This window comes from Polypterus senegalus, chromosome 10 (genome assembly GCF_016835505.1).
Source record: "Polypterus senegalus isolate Bchr_013 chromosome 10, ASM1683550v1, whole genome shotgun sequence".
Taxonomy (NCBI): domain Eukaryota; kingdom Metazoa; phylum Chordata; class Cladistia; order Polypteriformes; family Polypteridae; genus Polypterus; species Polypterus senegalus.
Genome location: NC_053163.1, coordinates 168405675 through 168419259, shown reverse-complemented (window position 1 = coordinate 168419259; position 13585 = coordinate 168405675). Strand labels below are relative to the sequence as shown.

The 13585-nt window shown below is 41.0% G+C and overlaps 1 protein-coding gene across 1 annotated transcript in view; it reads left to right on the top strand.

Annotated features, from left to right (window-relative positions):
* Positions 1 to 9463, top strand: part of LOC120538016 (chemokine-like receptor 1) — a 34595-nt gene extending 25132 nt beyond the window's left edge. Inside the window, exon 2 of the mRNA XM_039767372.1 lies at positions 7848 to 9463. Coding sequence (XP_039623306.1) covers positions 7848 to 9019 — 1172 coding nt within the window. The 3' untranslated portion in view covers positions 9020 to 9463. The remainder of the gene's footprint in view (positions 1 to 7847) is intronic.
* Positions 9464 to 13585: the final 4122 nt, after the last annotated feature.

Below are 13585 nucleotides of genomic sequence, written 5' to 3'. Positions count from 1 at the left end.
AGGAGTTAAGTTACACATAAAATAATGTATTACTGATAATATTCATAAATAATAACAAAATGCAAAGTACATTTGAATATTGGCAACCGTACAACCTGATAAAATGGTAATGTGTAATTCAGGTGGCACACAGATGTGTAGTTACTTAATGTCTCTAGTTAAGGCATCATTGGTGCTCAGCTTTCAGCCACATGTCTGTTCAATATGGCTGCTGAGCTGTGCTCTTCATTGTGTTGTCTTCATCAGTTCATGGTGTGATGTTCTTCATCAGTTGTTAGCAAGAGAGATGCTTCTTTCATCATATGTTGGTTAGTAACAGATGCTTCTTTCAGATGTTAGTAAGAGAGAGAGAAAGCAAAGCAAGCAAATTTATAGGTTTTTTTTGTCCAACCCCTACAGCCAATAGGACATCATGGTACTTAAAAGGCCTCTGAGACAAGCCAATTCCAAACAGCCATATCTCAGACCAATGGGGGGAAACAGAACATCTTAACACCTGCAATGCCCCCAAAAGACCATATGTTAAACTAATCTGGCTTTGTGTGGGGGATGAGAGAAAGACTTTAGCAAAGAAACACTCGCCAAACTGGTTTAACTCTTTGAGGGCTGAATATTTTTTTTCCAAAAAACAGTTTCTGAAAAGCAATGGTTTCTCACAGAAATCAACATAAAACATTAGTTGCTGCATGTCGTGGCTGCCATTTTGCCAAGAATATGCGTCAGGCTTGCTGCCAGGCTGTCTTTGCACGGCAGAGTCAAAGTAACAGTGCATTGCAATCTGGTTTCTACCTCTTATCATTGTTAAGTGGCAGTCCTCCCTGGCAAACATTGTCAGTACAACGATTAGCTGGGGACCAATCAGCTGAAGCTGGAACCTCACATTCGTTTTCAATCATTTGTATTAAAATCTGAGTTCGACAAGTCATAGTTCAGTTCAGAGAGAATAGGCAAAACGTCATCTACGGAGTGTTTTGCTTTACGCATTCGCTTTGCCATTGTTTGTGCCTTGCTACTCACATGAGCTGAGGAAATCTCAGTTAAACAACCAGTCTAACTTTCCTACTAGCGACGAGAGTCCAACTAAAACATAACAGTCGGTTTTGTCAAAGTTTACAGTCGATTACCATTGTCAACTCCTCCTTTTGACAAAAGTCGACATCAGCCCTGAAAGAGTTAAGACACATCTCCCAAATCCTGTCGTAAAAATTACAAACAGACTTAGTCGTAAAGGGGGGGCAAACACGAATGCCTCTCACCAAAGTAACACTAAATTACATTGCTTTGCCTAAATTATAAATAAGGACATACAAAACATTTATCAAAGTTATATGCAAAATCTTACATCACAATGTTTCTTTACTGACCGAGTTTTAATCAGCTTGTTTGTTGCGATTCACAACCCTTAACGGCCCCTTTACGATTAATGCTCTTCCATTTGGGTTGTAATTGTCTCTGGGTTTTCCTAACCGGCCATCAGTTCATGATGAGGTGCAAATGACAAAGAGAACCAGCAGCTAACCAGCAGCTCTCCAGCATCATGAAGTATCTGTGTCAATACAACGTTTTGAAATTAATGACAGAGAGAGATGGGAAGGACTGTAAAGCATAATGGAGGAAGAAAACAAGAAATCTACAATTTGGAAGAGCAGAAGCGTTGACACGCCATCACATTAAATACCAAGTTTCATTATCTGCTAATTACAACAAAAAATTTTGGCCACTACAGACCTCCAGGACTGTTAATGAGGACCCCTAACTGGAGACAAAGTGTGTTGAGTTCCTTCGCCTTCATGTTTTGTTTTTGAATTTACACCCAAGTGGTCAGCCGAGTAACAACATTATTCAAGTTCACTTCAAACCCGAGCCCACTGTGCTCAGTGACTCAACTCCATATTGAAACACTGATAACATCAGCTGACTTCATGCTTTGCGAGCTGTAATGCTTCAGCGTTTTGGTATGATTAATGAGGTTACAAAGAAAAAACCATGACTGGCCATTTGATTTTCGTTTTGAGTGTGAATGGTTTTTGTAGCCAGAGAATTGAGCTTCCGGGGACATTCCACACACACACACACACCCCGTGTACCCATTGTGTTTTAACTTTTATAAAGCCCCTCGACCTGCAGATCTGGGAATCCACTGAAGGCAGAGCTGGGCAGGAAGACGTCAAAGATACACAAAGTTGGCATTGCACATTCTAAAAAAGCTGCATCCGATTCTCAGAGAATTATACAATTTTTGTACAGCCCAAAATCACACAAGGAGTTCCGCAATGGGCTTTAACAGACCCTGCCTCTTGACAGACCCCCAGCCTTCACTCTCTAAGATGACAAGGAAACAGTCCCCAAAAAACCCTTGTAGGGAAAAAAATGGAGAACTCCGGAAAGGCAGTTGAAAGAGAGACCCCTTTATAGGTAAGTTGGGCATGCAGTGGGTGTCAAAAAAGGGGGTCAATACAATACACAGAACAGAACAAATCCTCAATACAGTATAAAAATGAACAATTTGATGTAAAAATCATGTAAAGATACAAAAGGTTCAAATCAGGAAAGATGCACGGTTTGAATCAACGCGTAGCCGCCTTTTAAAAGAGGCACACATTTCTACCCAAGAGCTTGTTAGGGGGGTGGGATTCAGAGTTGAAATAAATGCCCAGCAGTCTTTATGGTGAGGTTGAGAATCGTTCATGTAGGCTACAGGCCTGGTATGTGGAGCTTTGGCTATGATATTCAGTATTTCAGTCACGTCAAGTGGTCTTATTGTCGTATTATCCATACACTATATTGCAGCATACGGTGGCACAAAATAACGATACAACATAGGCATGAGTGCAAGAGAGGTAAAGGCCTTTACTGTACTAGAAAAAGATAAATAAATATGAGAGTAAGGAAACCGCAATGAATAGAAGCAGACACATCATGACGTGTTCGCAGTGGCTTATGGGTAAGTCTGAACATGTGCAGCGCTCTGCCGTGAGTCTGGTTGAAGCCAAGCTCAAGTGAACATGGGTGCTCCGCTGCGGCATTGCATCTTTGTTGAACACCACACCATAGTGTGTTTTTAGATAGAAGAAGAAGAAGTGAAACTTGCTGAAATTACCAACGGTAGACAGGCGCCCATTGCCAGGTGTGAGACTATCAATAGCACTGAAAACCTCATCACGTTTACAGGCAACTTTTGGCCACACTTCTACGTCTCTCCTTGTCTGGCACTTTCTGTCTCAATCGTGTTTGACTGAACAACCACACCGCAAATCGACCAGTTAAATTAACGCAACCAATCAGATTCTTCCAAGGTACCAGACACGCACATTAGTGCGTTATTACATACTAGATGTGTAAGAGCATGTTTTAAAAAGCCTGCAGTCCTAGAAACTATTGAAATCATCAGGGGAAAAAAAAAAATGAAATGTAAGGTAATTGAAAGGAACTCCTCTGGGCGTCTCTCTCTCACTCTCCTAGGAGGATTTGATTTGCCGACACGCTCGCCTCGCTTGTGCACGGAAAAAGTAAATGGGACACCGTGTTGCCGATGTTAGCGGCCAAGCGACTTTGTCTTCCTTCAGAGGTTTCGTTTGTTGCGGACGTGATGGCCCCTTCTTGTGTTATTAGCAGCTAAGCGAGTTTTCCGTTTCCTCGGAGGTGGAGCCCTTATCCCGACTCCACCTCTCACTTCCGGGCTGAATGGACAGACACGCACACACACACTCTTCCACACGTAGACATTTATTTATAAGATACTAACTGGGGTGCACATCTACGACGGCCTGAAATCAAGTAATCAATGCAAACCTCAGCGTTAATGTTCTCAGTGGACCAACCGTTGGGATGCGTTTGTAGATTTGTCATTTCAATACATGGCACGTCAAAAAGATTTGTAGTAATAAATTTCACTACTACTATACAAATGTTTGATGTTCCATCTAGTGGAATGATAACTGCAATGCCATTTTGTTACTGGAAAATGTTTGTGATGCACCATCTGCTGGAATACATTCAATGCACATGTCTCTGTTATTTGCCATTTGGTGTTGGATTCAAAAAAGCAGTGCTAATGTTTGTAATGTACCACCTGTTGGAATGACAGTGACATAGCAACTGGATGGAAACACAAATACACAGAAACTTGTCTTTTTTATTAAGGTGGAATAGATATGGTGCGTTTCTATTACCATACAGGAGGGGAACATGAGAGGAATTCAAAGACATGACCACATTTAAATAAAAAAAAAAAAAGGTGATGGTAAAATAATAATTAAAATGAAATAATAAGGTGGGCTCTCTTGGTTCGATGCAATCAGGACTTCACATCTATCAAGAATGAAGCTGTGCAATGGCACGGAGCACCAAAGAGGCTGTGAGGTTTTAGAGTTATCCCTTATTTGCTTTGGAACTGTTCTGGTGCAGGTACTGAAGTCCAAAAACGGGTATTGATATCAAAGTCAAAATGTTAACACTGATTGACGCTGCTGTACTCACACTCTGGAAGTAAAAGCCACGTCACGTCACACGTCTTAATTTCAAGTGGAACACTTAGATGTTGAGTCTGAAATAGCACAGCAGTCTGTTGAAAGCGGACTCATTTCGCGTCAGTCTTCCTCCCATCAGCCCCTATGCACTCCCGCTGGATGCTGGGAACTGAAGTCCTCTCAGTGAAGGCTCTTCACAATAACAGGCTTAGATTCTTCCAGACACAATGTCCTCACGTAAACTTTGCCACTTGAATGGACAAGGGCGATCTGTTTGCTGCTCTAACTTAACACTTTTCTGCACAGCTGACTGGATAATGAAAGTACATTAAATCAAATCAGGAAACACGGAAATTAACCCCCCTTGGCACCTACCGGCAATCAAAATTTATAGAAGACAAAGCTACCCGAATTCAAGTTGTCACGTAACGACCATTCAGCTTAAGGTCACGTCACATTAGATGACTTTTCCAGTGATTTTCAGTCATCAATTTCATTTATGTAATCTTACTGAGAATCTTAGGCTAGTAGGCAGTGCGCTCCCGTGACCACCAGTTACAGTGGGTACGGAAAGCATTCAGACCCCCTTCAATTTTTCACTCTTTGTTATATTGCAGCCATTTGCTAAAATCATTTAAATTAATTTTTTCCTCATTAATGTACACACAGCACCCCATATTGACAGACAAAAAAAAAAGAATTTTTGAAATTGTTGCAGATTTATTAAAAAAGAAAAAAATGAAATATCACATCGTCCTAAGTATTCAGACCCTTTGCTCAGTATTTAGTAGAAGCACCCTTTTGAGCTAATACAGCCATGAGTCTTCTTGGGAAAGATGCAACAAGTTTTTCACACCTGGATTTGGGGATCCTCTGCAGTTCTGTCAAATTGGATGGTAAACGTTGGTGGTCAGCCATTTTTCGGTCTCTCCAGAGATGCTCAATTGGGTTTAAGTCAGGGCTCTGGCTGGGCCATTCAAGAACAGTCACAGAGTTGATGTGAAGCCACTCCTTCGTTATTTTAGCTGTGTGCTTAGGGTCATTGTCTTGTTGGAAGGTAAACCTTCGGCCCAGTCTGAGGTCCTTAGCACTCTGGGGAAGGTTTTTGTCCAGGATATCCCTGTACTCGGCCACATTCATCTTTCCCTCGATTGCAACCAGTCATCCTGTCCCTGCAGCTGAAAAACACCCCCACAGCATGATGCTGCCACCGCCATGCTTCACTGTGGGGACTGTATTGGAAAAGTGATGAGCAGTGCCTGGTTGTCTCCACACACTGAGGAGAGGCAAGACACATGACAGCCCGCATGGAGTTTGCTAAAAGACACCTGAAGGACTCTGAGATGATGAGAAATAAGATTCTCTGGTCTGATGAGACCAAGATAGAACTTTTTGCCTTAATTCTAAGCGGTATGTGTGGAGACAACCAGGCACTGCTCATCACTTGTCCAATACAGTCCCCACAGTGAAGCATGGCGGTGGCAGCATCATGCTGTGGGGTGTTTTCAGCTGCAGGGACAGGACGACTGGTTGCAATCGAGGGAAAGATGCATGCGGCCAAGTACAGGGATATCCTGGACAAAAACCTTCTCCAGAGTGCTATGGACCTCAGACTGGACCGAAGATTTACCTTCCAACAAGACAATGACCCTAAGCACACAGCTAAAATAAAGGAGTGGCTTCACAACAACTCTGTGGCTGTTCTTAAATGGCCCAGCCAGAGCCCTGACTTAAACCCAATTGAGCACCTCTGGAGAGACCTAAAATGGCTGTCCACCAACGTTTACCATCCAACCTGACAGAACTGGAGAGGATCTGCAAGGAGGAATGGCAGAGAATCCCCAAATCCAGGTGTGAAAAACTTGTTGCATCTTTCCCAAGAAGACTCCTGGCTGTATTAGCTCAAAAGGGTGCTTCTACTAAATACTGAGCAAAGGGTCTGAATACTTAGGACCATGTGATATTTCAGTTTTTTCTTTTTTAATAAATCTGCAACAATTTCAAAAAAAAATTTTTTTTTTTTGTCTGTCAATATGGGGTGCTGTGTGTACATTAATGAGGAAAATAATTTATTTAAATGATTTTAGCAAATGGCTGCAATATAACAAAGAGTGAAGAGGGTCTAAATATTTACCGTACCCACTGTAAGTAGTGTGACAGCCCCCTTAGACTGTGACCTGCTCCAGGTTGGACTTTGTCTTTAGCGGTATGAGGATGGGCTGTGTGTAGGAAAAGTACTAAGCATAGAAAGCAAACCTAAGAAATAAGGGACACAGGAGGGAGTCTTTGGACCTCACAAATTGAGCAGAAGTTTGTCTGTCTGATGTCTTGTGTTTTATGTACCGCAACGGAATGAAGAAAAAAAAAAGAAAAAAAAAGCAGAGATTACGGGCAAACTCCCCATACCTTGTTACCCCTTTGTACAGCACTGGCTCCGTCAGGACGCATGCTATTAGCCGTCTGGGGGAAAAAAAAAAAAAGAAAAAAAAAGTCTAGTACAGCCATGTTGGAAAGTCATCAGGCAGTCTGCGAATTTGACATGCCCATTGATTCTGAATCACGTAAATGGACACGGTCTGGTAACAAGATCAGCTATCACCGTCAGCAAGCCTGACATAACGCATGACTAGAAGGTGCGTAATGAGACACCGGCTTAAGCTTCAGCAGCTGATCATGACAACAGCAAAACTAAAACTAAGTTAACTGAAGAGGTCTAATTAAAAATAAATAAATAAATAGTAGAAGATCAGCAAGTGCAGTCGACAAGTCAGACGTATCCTACAACTAGAACTCATGTAATGTAAAAATCGGCAGAATTTAAAAACTTGGATTGTGTTGATAACCAAACTTCTAAACAACACACATCATTAAATGTAAATTAAAATAATGTATTTTATTCAAAAAAAAATAAATAAATAAATCATAAACTTACCTGAAAGGGAATGCTTATTTCTTTCGGGTAAAAACCACAAACAAAATGGTCAAAATGCAGTTGGTCACAGCCAAACAGGTCAACTTTACGGATATTTGCAGCCAATTGAGATGTTGTGTCGGCTTTCCGTTCTCTCTCTTATCGCTCACCCAGTGCTCAGCCATCAAGGGAATCACGTCACGACCTCACAGCTCCAGAGTTCGAGACTCTAGCCCTGGGTAATGCGCAGTCGCCGTGTTCTCCCTTTAATCCTCCCATATCATACAGACATGCTGGTTAGGTTAGCTGGCGACTCTTAAAGGGACCGAGTGTGTGCCATGGGATTAGCAGGTTAGTAAATGGATTGATGGTTCCTGCTTCTACAGATAAGTCGTTCTGCATAGTGTCTGACTTTGGGTGTCAAATATTATGGCTCTGCTGACACATACATCCTTCTCACTTGCCAGCAGCTCCTGTCTGTGCCATGGGTCCTGTGGACGCAGTGATGAACCTGACGCATGGAGCCACCCAAGATGGTCTCAAGAAGCACACTCAAGTGACCATATCCCACGTGAATTTGTTTCTCTGCACCATCATCTTCATCACCGGGCTCACGGGGAATGGGGTGGTCATCTGGCTGACAGGTTTCCGAATGAGGAGGAGCGAGTTCAACATTTGGTTCCTGAACCTGGCCCTCTCTGACCTGTCCTTCATTATCTGGCTCCCACTGCGGATGGCCAGCTTCTACCTGCAGCACTGGCCGTTCGGGTCGTTCCTCTGCAAAGGCTACTACTTCTTGTCCACAGTCAACGTGTACACCAGCGCCTTCATTCTCATGGTCGTCAGCATTGACCGCTGTGTTTCAGTGGCTAGTCCAGTATGGTATCGCAACCATCGGCCAAGAAAGCTGGCCACCCAAGTGTGCGCAGTCATCTGGGTCCTAACTTTCACCATCAGTTCCCCGCTTGCCATCTTTTCCAAGCTAAAAAGCCGAGAAGCCCATAAGGTCTGCGAAGTTGATGTTTACTTGTCCTCGGAAGGTAACCTGAGCATCGTGGGCACCAACCAGACTTCAGCAGAGCAGCAAGAGCGGCTCCGGACACTGGGAAACATCTTGGGGGTCTTCATGCCCATCTTTACATGCGGCTACCTAATCCCATTAACTGTCATCACATCCTCGTACTCCATCATCATATACAAGTTGAGGAGGATGCCACTGTCGCCAGGTTTCATCCGGCCTTACCGGGTCATTGCGGCAGCGGTCCTGTCCTTCTTCATTACCTGGATGCCTTCTCGTGTGCTCGGTTTTGTGCAGCTGTTGGCAGTTTATTCTGTCCAACATGAAGCCCTTTACATGTCCCGGCTCTACCTACCCTTGGCCTCCACTTTTGGCTACATGAACGGCTGCATCAACCCCATCATCTATGTGCTCATCCGAAAGGAGTTTCGAGACAAACTGGGGATCTTTAAAGGTAGTTTCTTGCGAAGCGTCATCACGGGGGGAGTGAGCTCCAATGGCCTGGAAAGCTACAACCGCTCGCTGCCAGGATTCATCCACCCTTTTGCTGACAAGTCCCCGGAGGACGGGAATGAGACAATGCTTGGCATGTTAGGGGAGTGCAGGAAAAACTCAGACTAAGATACTGTTTCACCTGTATAGTGCCTTTTGGATGGGCGGAGTTCAATTTCAAGGCATTTTATGTTCATCGTCGTCATGGTGTCGTTAAGGACACTGAATTCCAGGACTCAATTTTCACAGGTGATTTATTTAAAATATATTTATACAAGGTTTTTTTTTAAAAAAAACAAAAAAAAAAAAAAAAAACATTTTGGTAATGGTTTATACAGCGTTTTTAATACTGTCTTATAATTTGAGATATTTCACATTCAGTTTTAATGATACAGAAATCAATTTAGACTCCTAGCTATCCCAACATACCATTCCAAATAGTGACTAGGAAGCTCTGTTCTCTTTTTTTTTTTTTAAATAAAACTATAATCAGGAGTACCCAGTGCTAGCAGTGGGTGATAAGCAAAATTATATATCATGATATTTACTAAATTTTGAACGATAAATGGTATGTATCACTGTATGGTCCTAAAAAAAAAAAAAATCTAAAACCTTCTAAATTGAAAACGAAGGAGGAGGAGGAAGTTTATCAAAACGATTACTTTTGTTTTTTTTTGTTTTTTTTACTTCAGATGAAACAAAAATTATTATATTTGAACAAAATTTTAAACGATAACAGTATGCATCACGGAATGGTCCTAAGAATCAAAAAACTTTTAAATTGAAAATTAAGTAGGAGAAGGAAGTTATTATTTATCTATAATAATAAAAGGCAAAGCCCTCACTGACTGACTGACTCACTGACTTATCACTAATTCTCCAACTTCCCATGTAGGTAGAAAGCTGAAATTTGTCAGGCTTATTCCTTACAGCTTACTTACAAAAGTTAAGCAGGTTTCATTTCGAAATTCTACACGTAACGGTCATAATGGTCGATAACGGTCGACAACGTCCGCTATGTTGAACTTTCTCATTTATGGCCCCATCTTCACGAAATTTGGTAGGTGGCTTCCCTGCGCTAACCAAAACCAATGTACTTATTTATTTCGATGGTATGACGCCACATACATACATACATATACACACACACACACACACACACACACACACACAGAAACCTCGGTTCACGATCGTCTCGGAACACGTACAAATCGGTTTACGACCAAAACATTCGCCAAACTTTTGCATCTGTTCACGACCACAGACTCGGTGTACGAGCAAGCCAGTTTCCCTTTCGGTTTGTGTGCGCCGATGATTTCCGCACGTGTTCAGTCTCTGTGCAGCGAGCAAGAGAGAGACACACACATGCAAGAGAGACACAGACACACACGCACGCACGAGAGAGAGACGGCTGGACGCATAAGGCTTGTTTTTAAAGAGACAGATCCGAGCATTGTTTTAACCTCATTGCATTCAATGAAGACTTTTTTCTATTGGATTTTAACCTCCACTTCTGTTTATAGCGATCGGTTCATAGCGTGCATTGTTTCAATTTTACTTTTCTTGGTGGTTTATTAAATTATGGATTTTTCAAATGCTCATTTTTTTCCCTGTGCTTAAAACTCATTAAAGTGTTTTTAGTGAACGGTTCGTAGCACTATAGCGCAATCTCTTGCAGTGTTAGTTTTCTCTGTTCAAGATTTTCTCAGTGTTTTTACATTTAGTTTACTATTACGCTGTGCATTCTATGGTATATTTAACTATTTTTGTTCTTAAAAATCTTTAAAAAAATATATTTACATACAGTTCATACGGTCTGGAACGGATTAATTGTATTTACATACAATCCTATGGGGGAAATTACTTTGGTTTACGACCAGAGTTTTAGAACGAATTATGGTCATGAACCGAGGTTCCACTGTGTGCATGTATATAATAAAAAATATAATAAAAGTATAATTATAAAAAAATTTGTTTGATCTGAAGTAAAAAAAATTGTACACATATATACGTACACATATTTACACATACATACATACATACATACACACTTTTTTTTTTTTAACTTCAGATCAAACAAATTTTTTTTATTATACTAGGGGGCTTCACCCCCTGCTCACTTTGCTCACCAACCCCCCAGCCTGCGCTACGCGCCAGCCACTTCATGTCTCTGCCGCTCATGTATAGGGTGGTCCAGATCTAATTATACAATTTTCTTTACGCTATAACTTTAAGTTTATTACATAGAAAATCACTCAAAAAATCCCGGACGAGAGAAATGTGAGAACTGACGACATGAAGAATCGCCTTTGCGCCGAACTGGAATAGTCCCCGCATAAATCAAAGTCATCCAGACAATCTGGATCCGCATAATTAGATCTGGACCACCCTGTATGTGAATTGCACTTCCATCAGACAACATATCTTTTAATTCTCGTGGATACGCCTCTTCATTGGGAAGAACACGACTTTTCCCTGATGGCAACACGAATTAGATGATCTACAAGTCTCCGATTTAAAGTTTAAATCCAAACAATATATCCGATCTCTTTTTGCTGTTCCGTTATTTCACAGAGTAATTATTTGTTTGTTTGCGCTATGTGATCTTTACTATCATTTTTTTGAGAGTTTTGAATTTTCATACTTTCGTTGTCGCTAACGTGCCCTGCATGTGCATCACGCCAAAGTTTTTGAATACTTCACGTCATTCTACTTTGTCATCTACTCTCTTATTTCCGGCCCCAGATGTGGTTAAATCTCTTGGCACAAAGTCTCATCTCACGGGACATGAATTCATCTCTCTGAAAATGTCATGTCTCATCCCAGAATTTTTTTTTTTTTTTTTTAAATTTAATAGAGACATTTGAGCAAAATTTTGAATGGTAACAGTATGTATCATGGTATGGTCCTAAAAATCAACAAAAACTTCTATAATGAAAATTAAGTAGAAGAAGGAGATTATCAAAAATATTTCTAATTTATTTTGGTTTTCTTATATTTGAACAATCATGCAAATTGCAATTGAAAAAAATCATTACTAAATAACACTGTTTATCACACGTCAGGCAGTTTTTAAAAAAAAAAAAAGTCTACAATGTGCCACCTTGTGTTTAATGTTTTTACACAAATGGGAATACAAACGTCACAGCCAGGACCAAACTGTGCCAAGTGCCTAAGAGGAGCAAAAACATCAGCATAAAAAGTACAAAGCTTGCAGTAAAATCTGACATGGGAGAAGAACACACGAGGTGGCACATTGTGGATAGAATGCAATGTGTGTACAGAGCACAGCACATATTAAACTGCTGCTGTCTGTGTACTTTGTAATCCAAGGTGTGTGAAAGCTAACTTGTTAATGAAAACTTGTTAAGGGTAAATTTCGCACAAACATTAGGAAGTTTTTCTTTACATAAAGAACGATAGACACTTGGAATAAGCAACCAAGTAGTGTGGTAGGACAGTAAGACTTTAGGGACTTTCAAAACTTTACTTGCTGTTTTTTTTGGAAGAAATAAGTGGACAGAACTGGTGAGCTTTGTGGGGCTGAATGGCCGGTTCTCGTCTGGAGTGGTCTAATTAGAAAGCACAGACGCGGCATACCCGACAATGTATGCAAAATCAAGACCAAACATCTTTCTTTGCTTGTCCACAACCACGTGTGTGTTTTATTATATGCACTAGCATTTCAACACAACCACTCTTATTTTTTATGGGTAAAATGCAACTCATTTATAGCCAAGTTTCACGTTCCATCGGTTGTTCCATGTTAACAAAGAAATAAACCCACTGTTCATTCTCACATTTGCATACATCGTTGGGCCTGCAGAAGCAAAGCAAGTGCATGCAGTTCACTCAGTCCACAACGTGTCACCTCACGTGTTCTCCTTTACGTAAGTCAAATTGATACGGACATTGAACTTTGGATGCCATGTGTTTCAGATGAGTGTATATCCTTATTTTCTCAGCTAACATAAATAACTGGAGCAGCAATAATTTTCAGATTTAGCATATGGCTCCTTGTATTATGTGTACTGAAAAAATAAGTGTTTTTTTTCTATGATTATTGTATAGTCTGGAAAGTGAGACAGCAATTCACAACTGGGTAGTAACATATAATACATGCAAGTTTGCAAGCGATTCAGTACATGTGCCAGCATTTCAGTTAAGCTGTACTCAAATTACATTTAATTCTAAAAGGCACCATGTTCCAGCACTCCTTCCATTTGCACCAAGAAAGCCCACTGGTCTCTCTCCGCTTTATTCTCCATCTCCACAACTGTACTGACACATGCTGAGCTGTATCAGAAAACCCACTGCCCACCATGCCACAACACCATGTGTGTCATGTTTACAACAAGTAACAAAAGTGGCTTCCTAACGTGCTAAACTGCTGTGAAAATGATACACGGAAACTTCTCCTGGCTGACAAATTTCTACTGGTGCACCTGCCGCAGAATGAAGTGAGGGTGCGTTCATGAAATAAATTCAACAGGGGGGAAAATTTCTGGCTCCAAATGAAAATATCACCGATTAAAAATGGCTCCTCTCGGTGGCCAAAAATGACTATTAGGGGTGCCATCATTAAATGAAGCTCAGAATAAAAACTAGGCAGGCCTGGATTAACCATGCAGTCTTTTGATCAGCCTTAAAAAAAAAAAATAAAATATGACGAATGAAGTCCACCATGGCTCAACG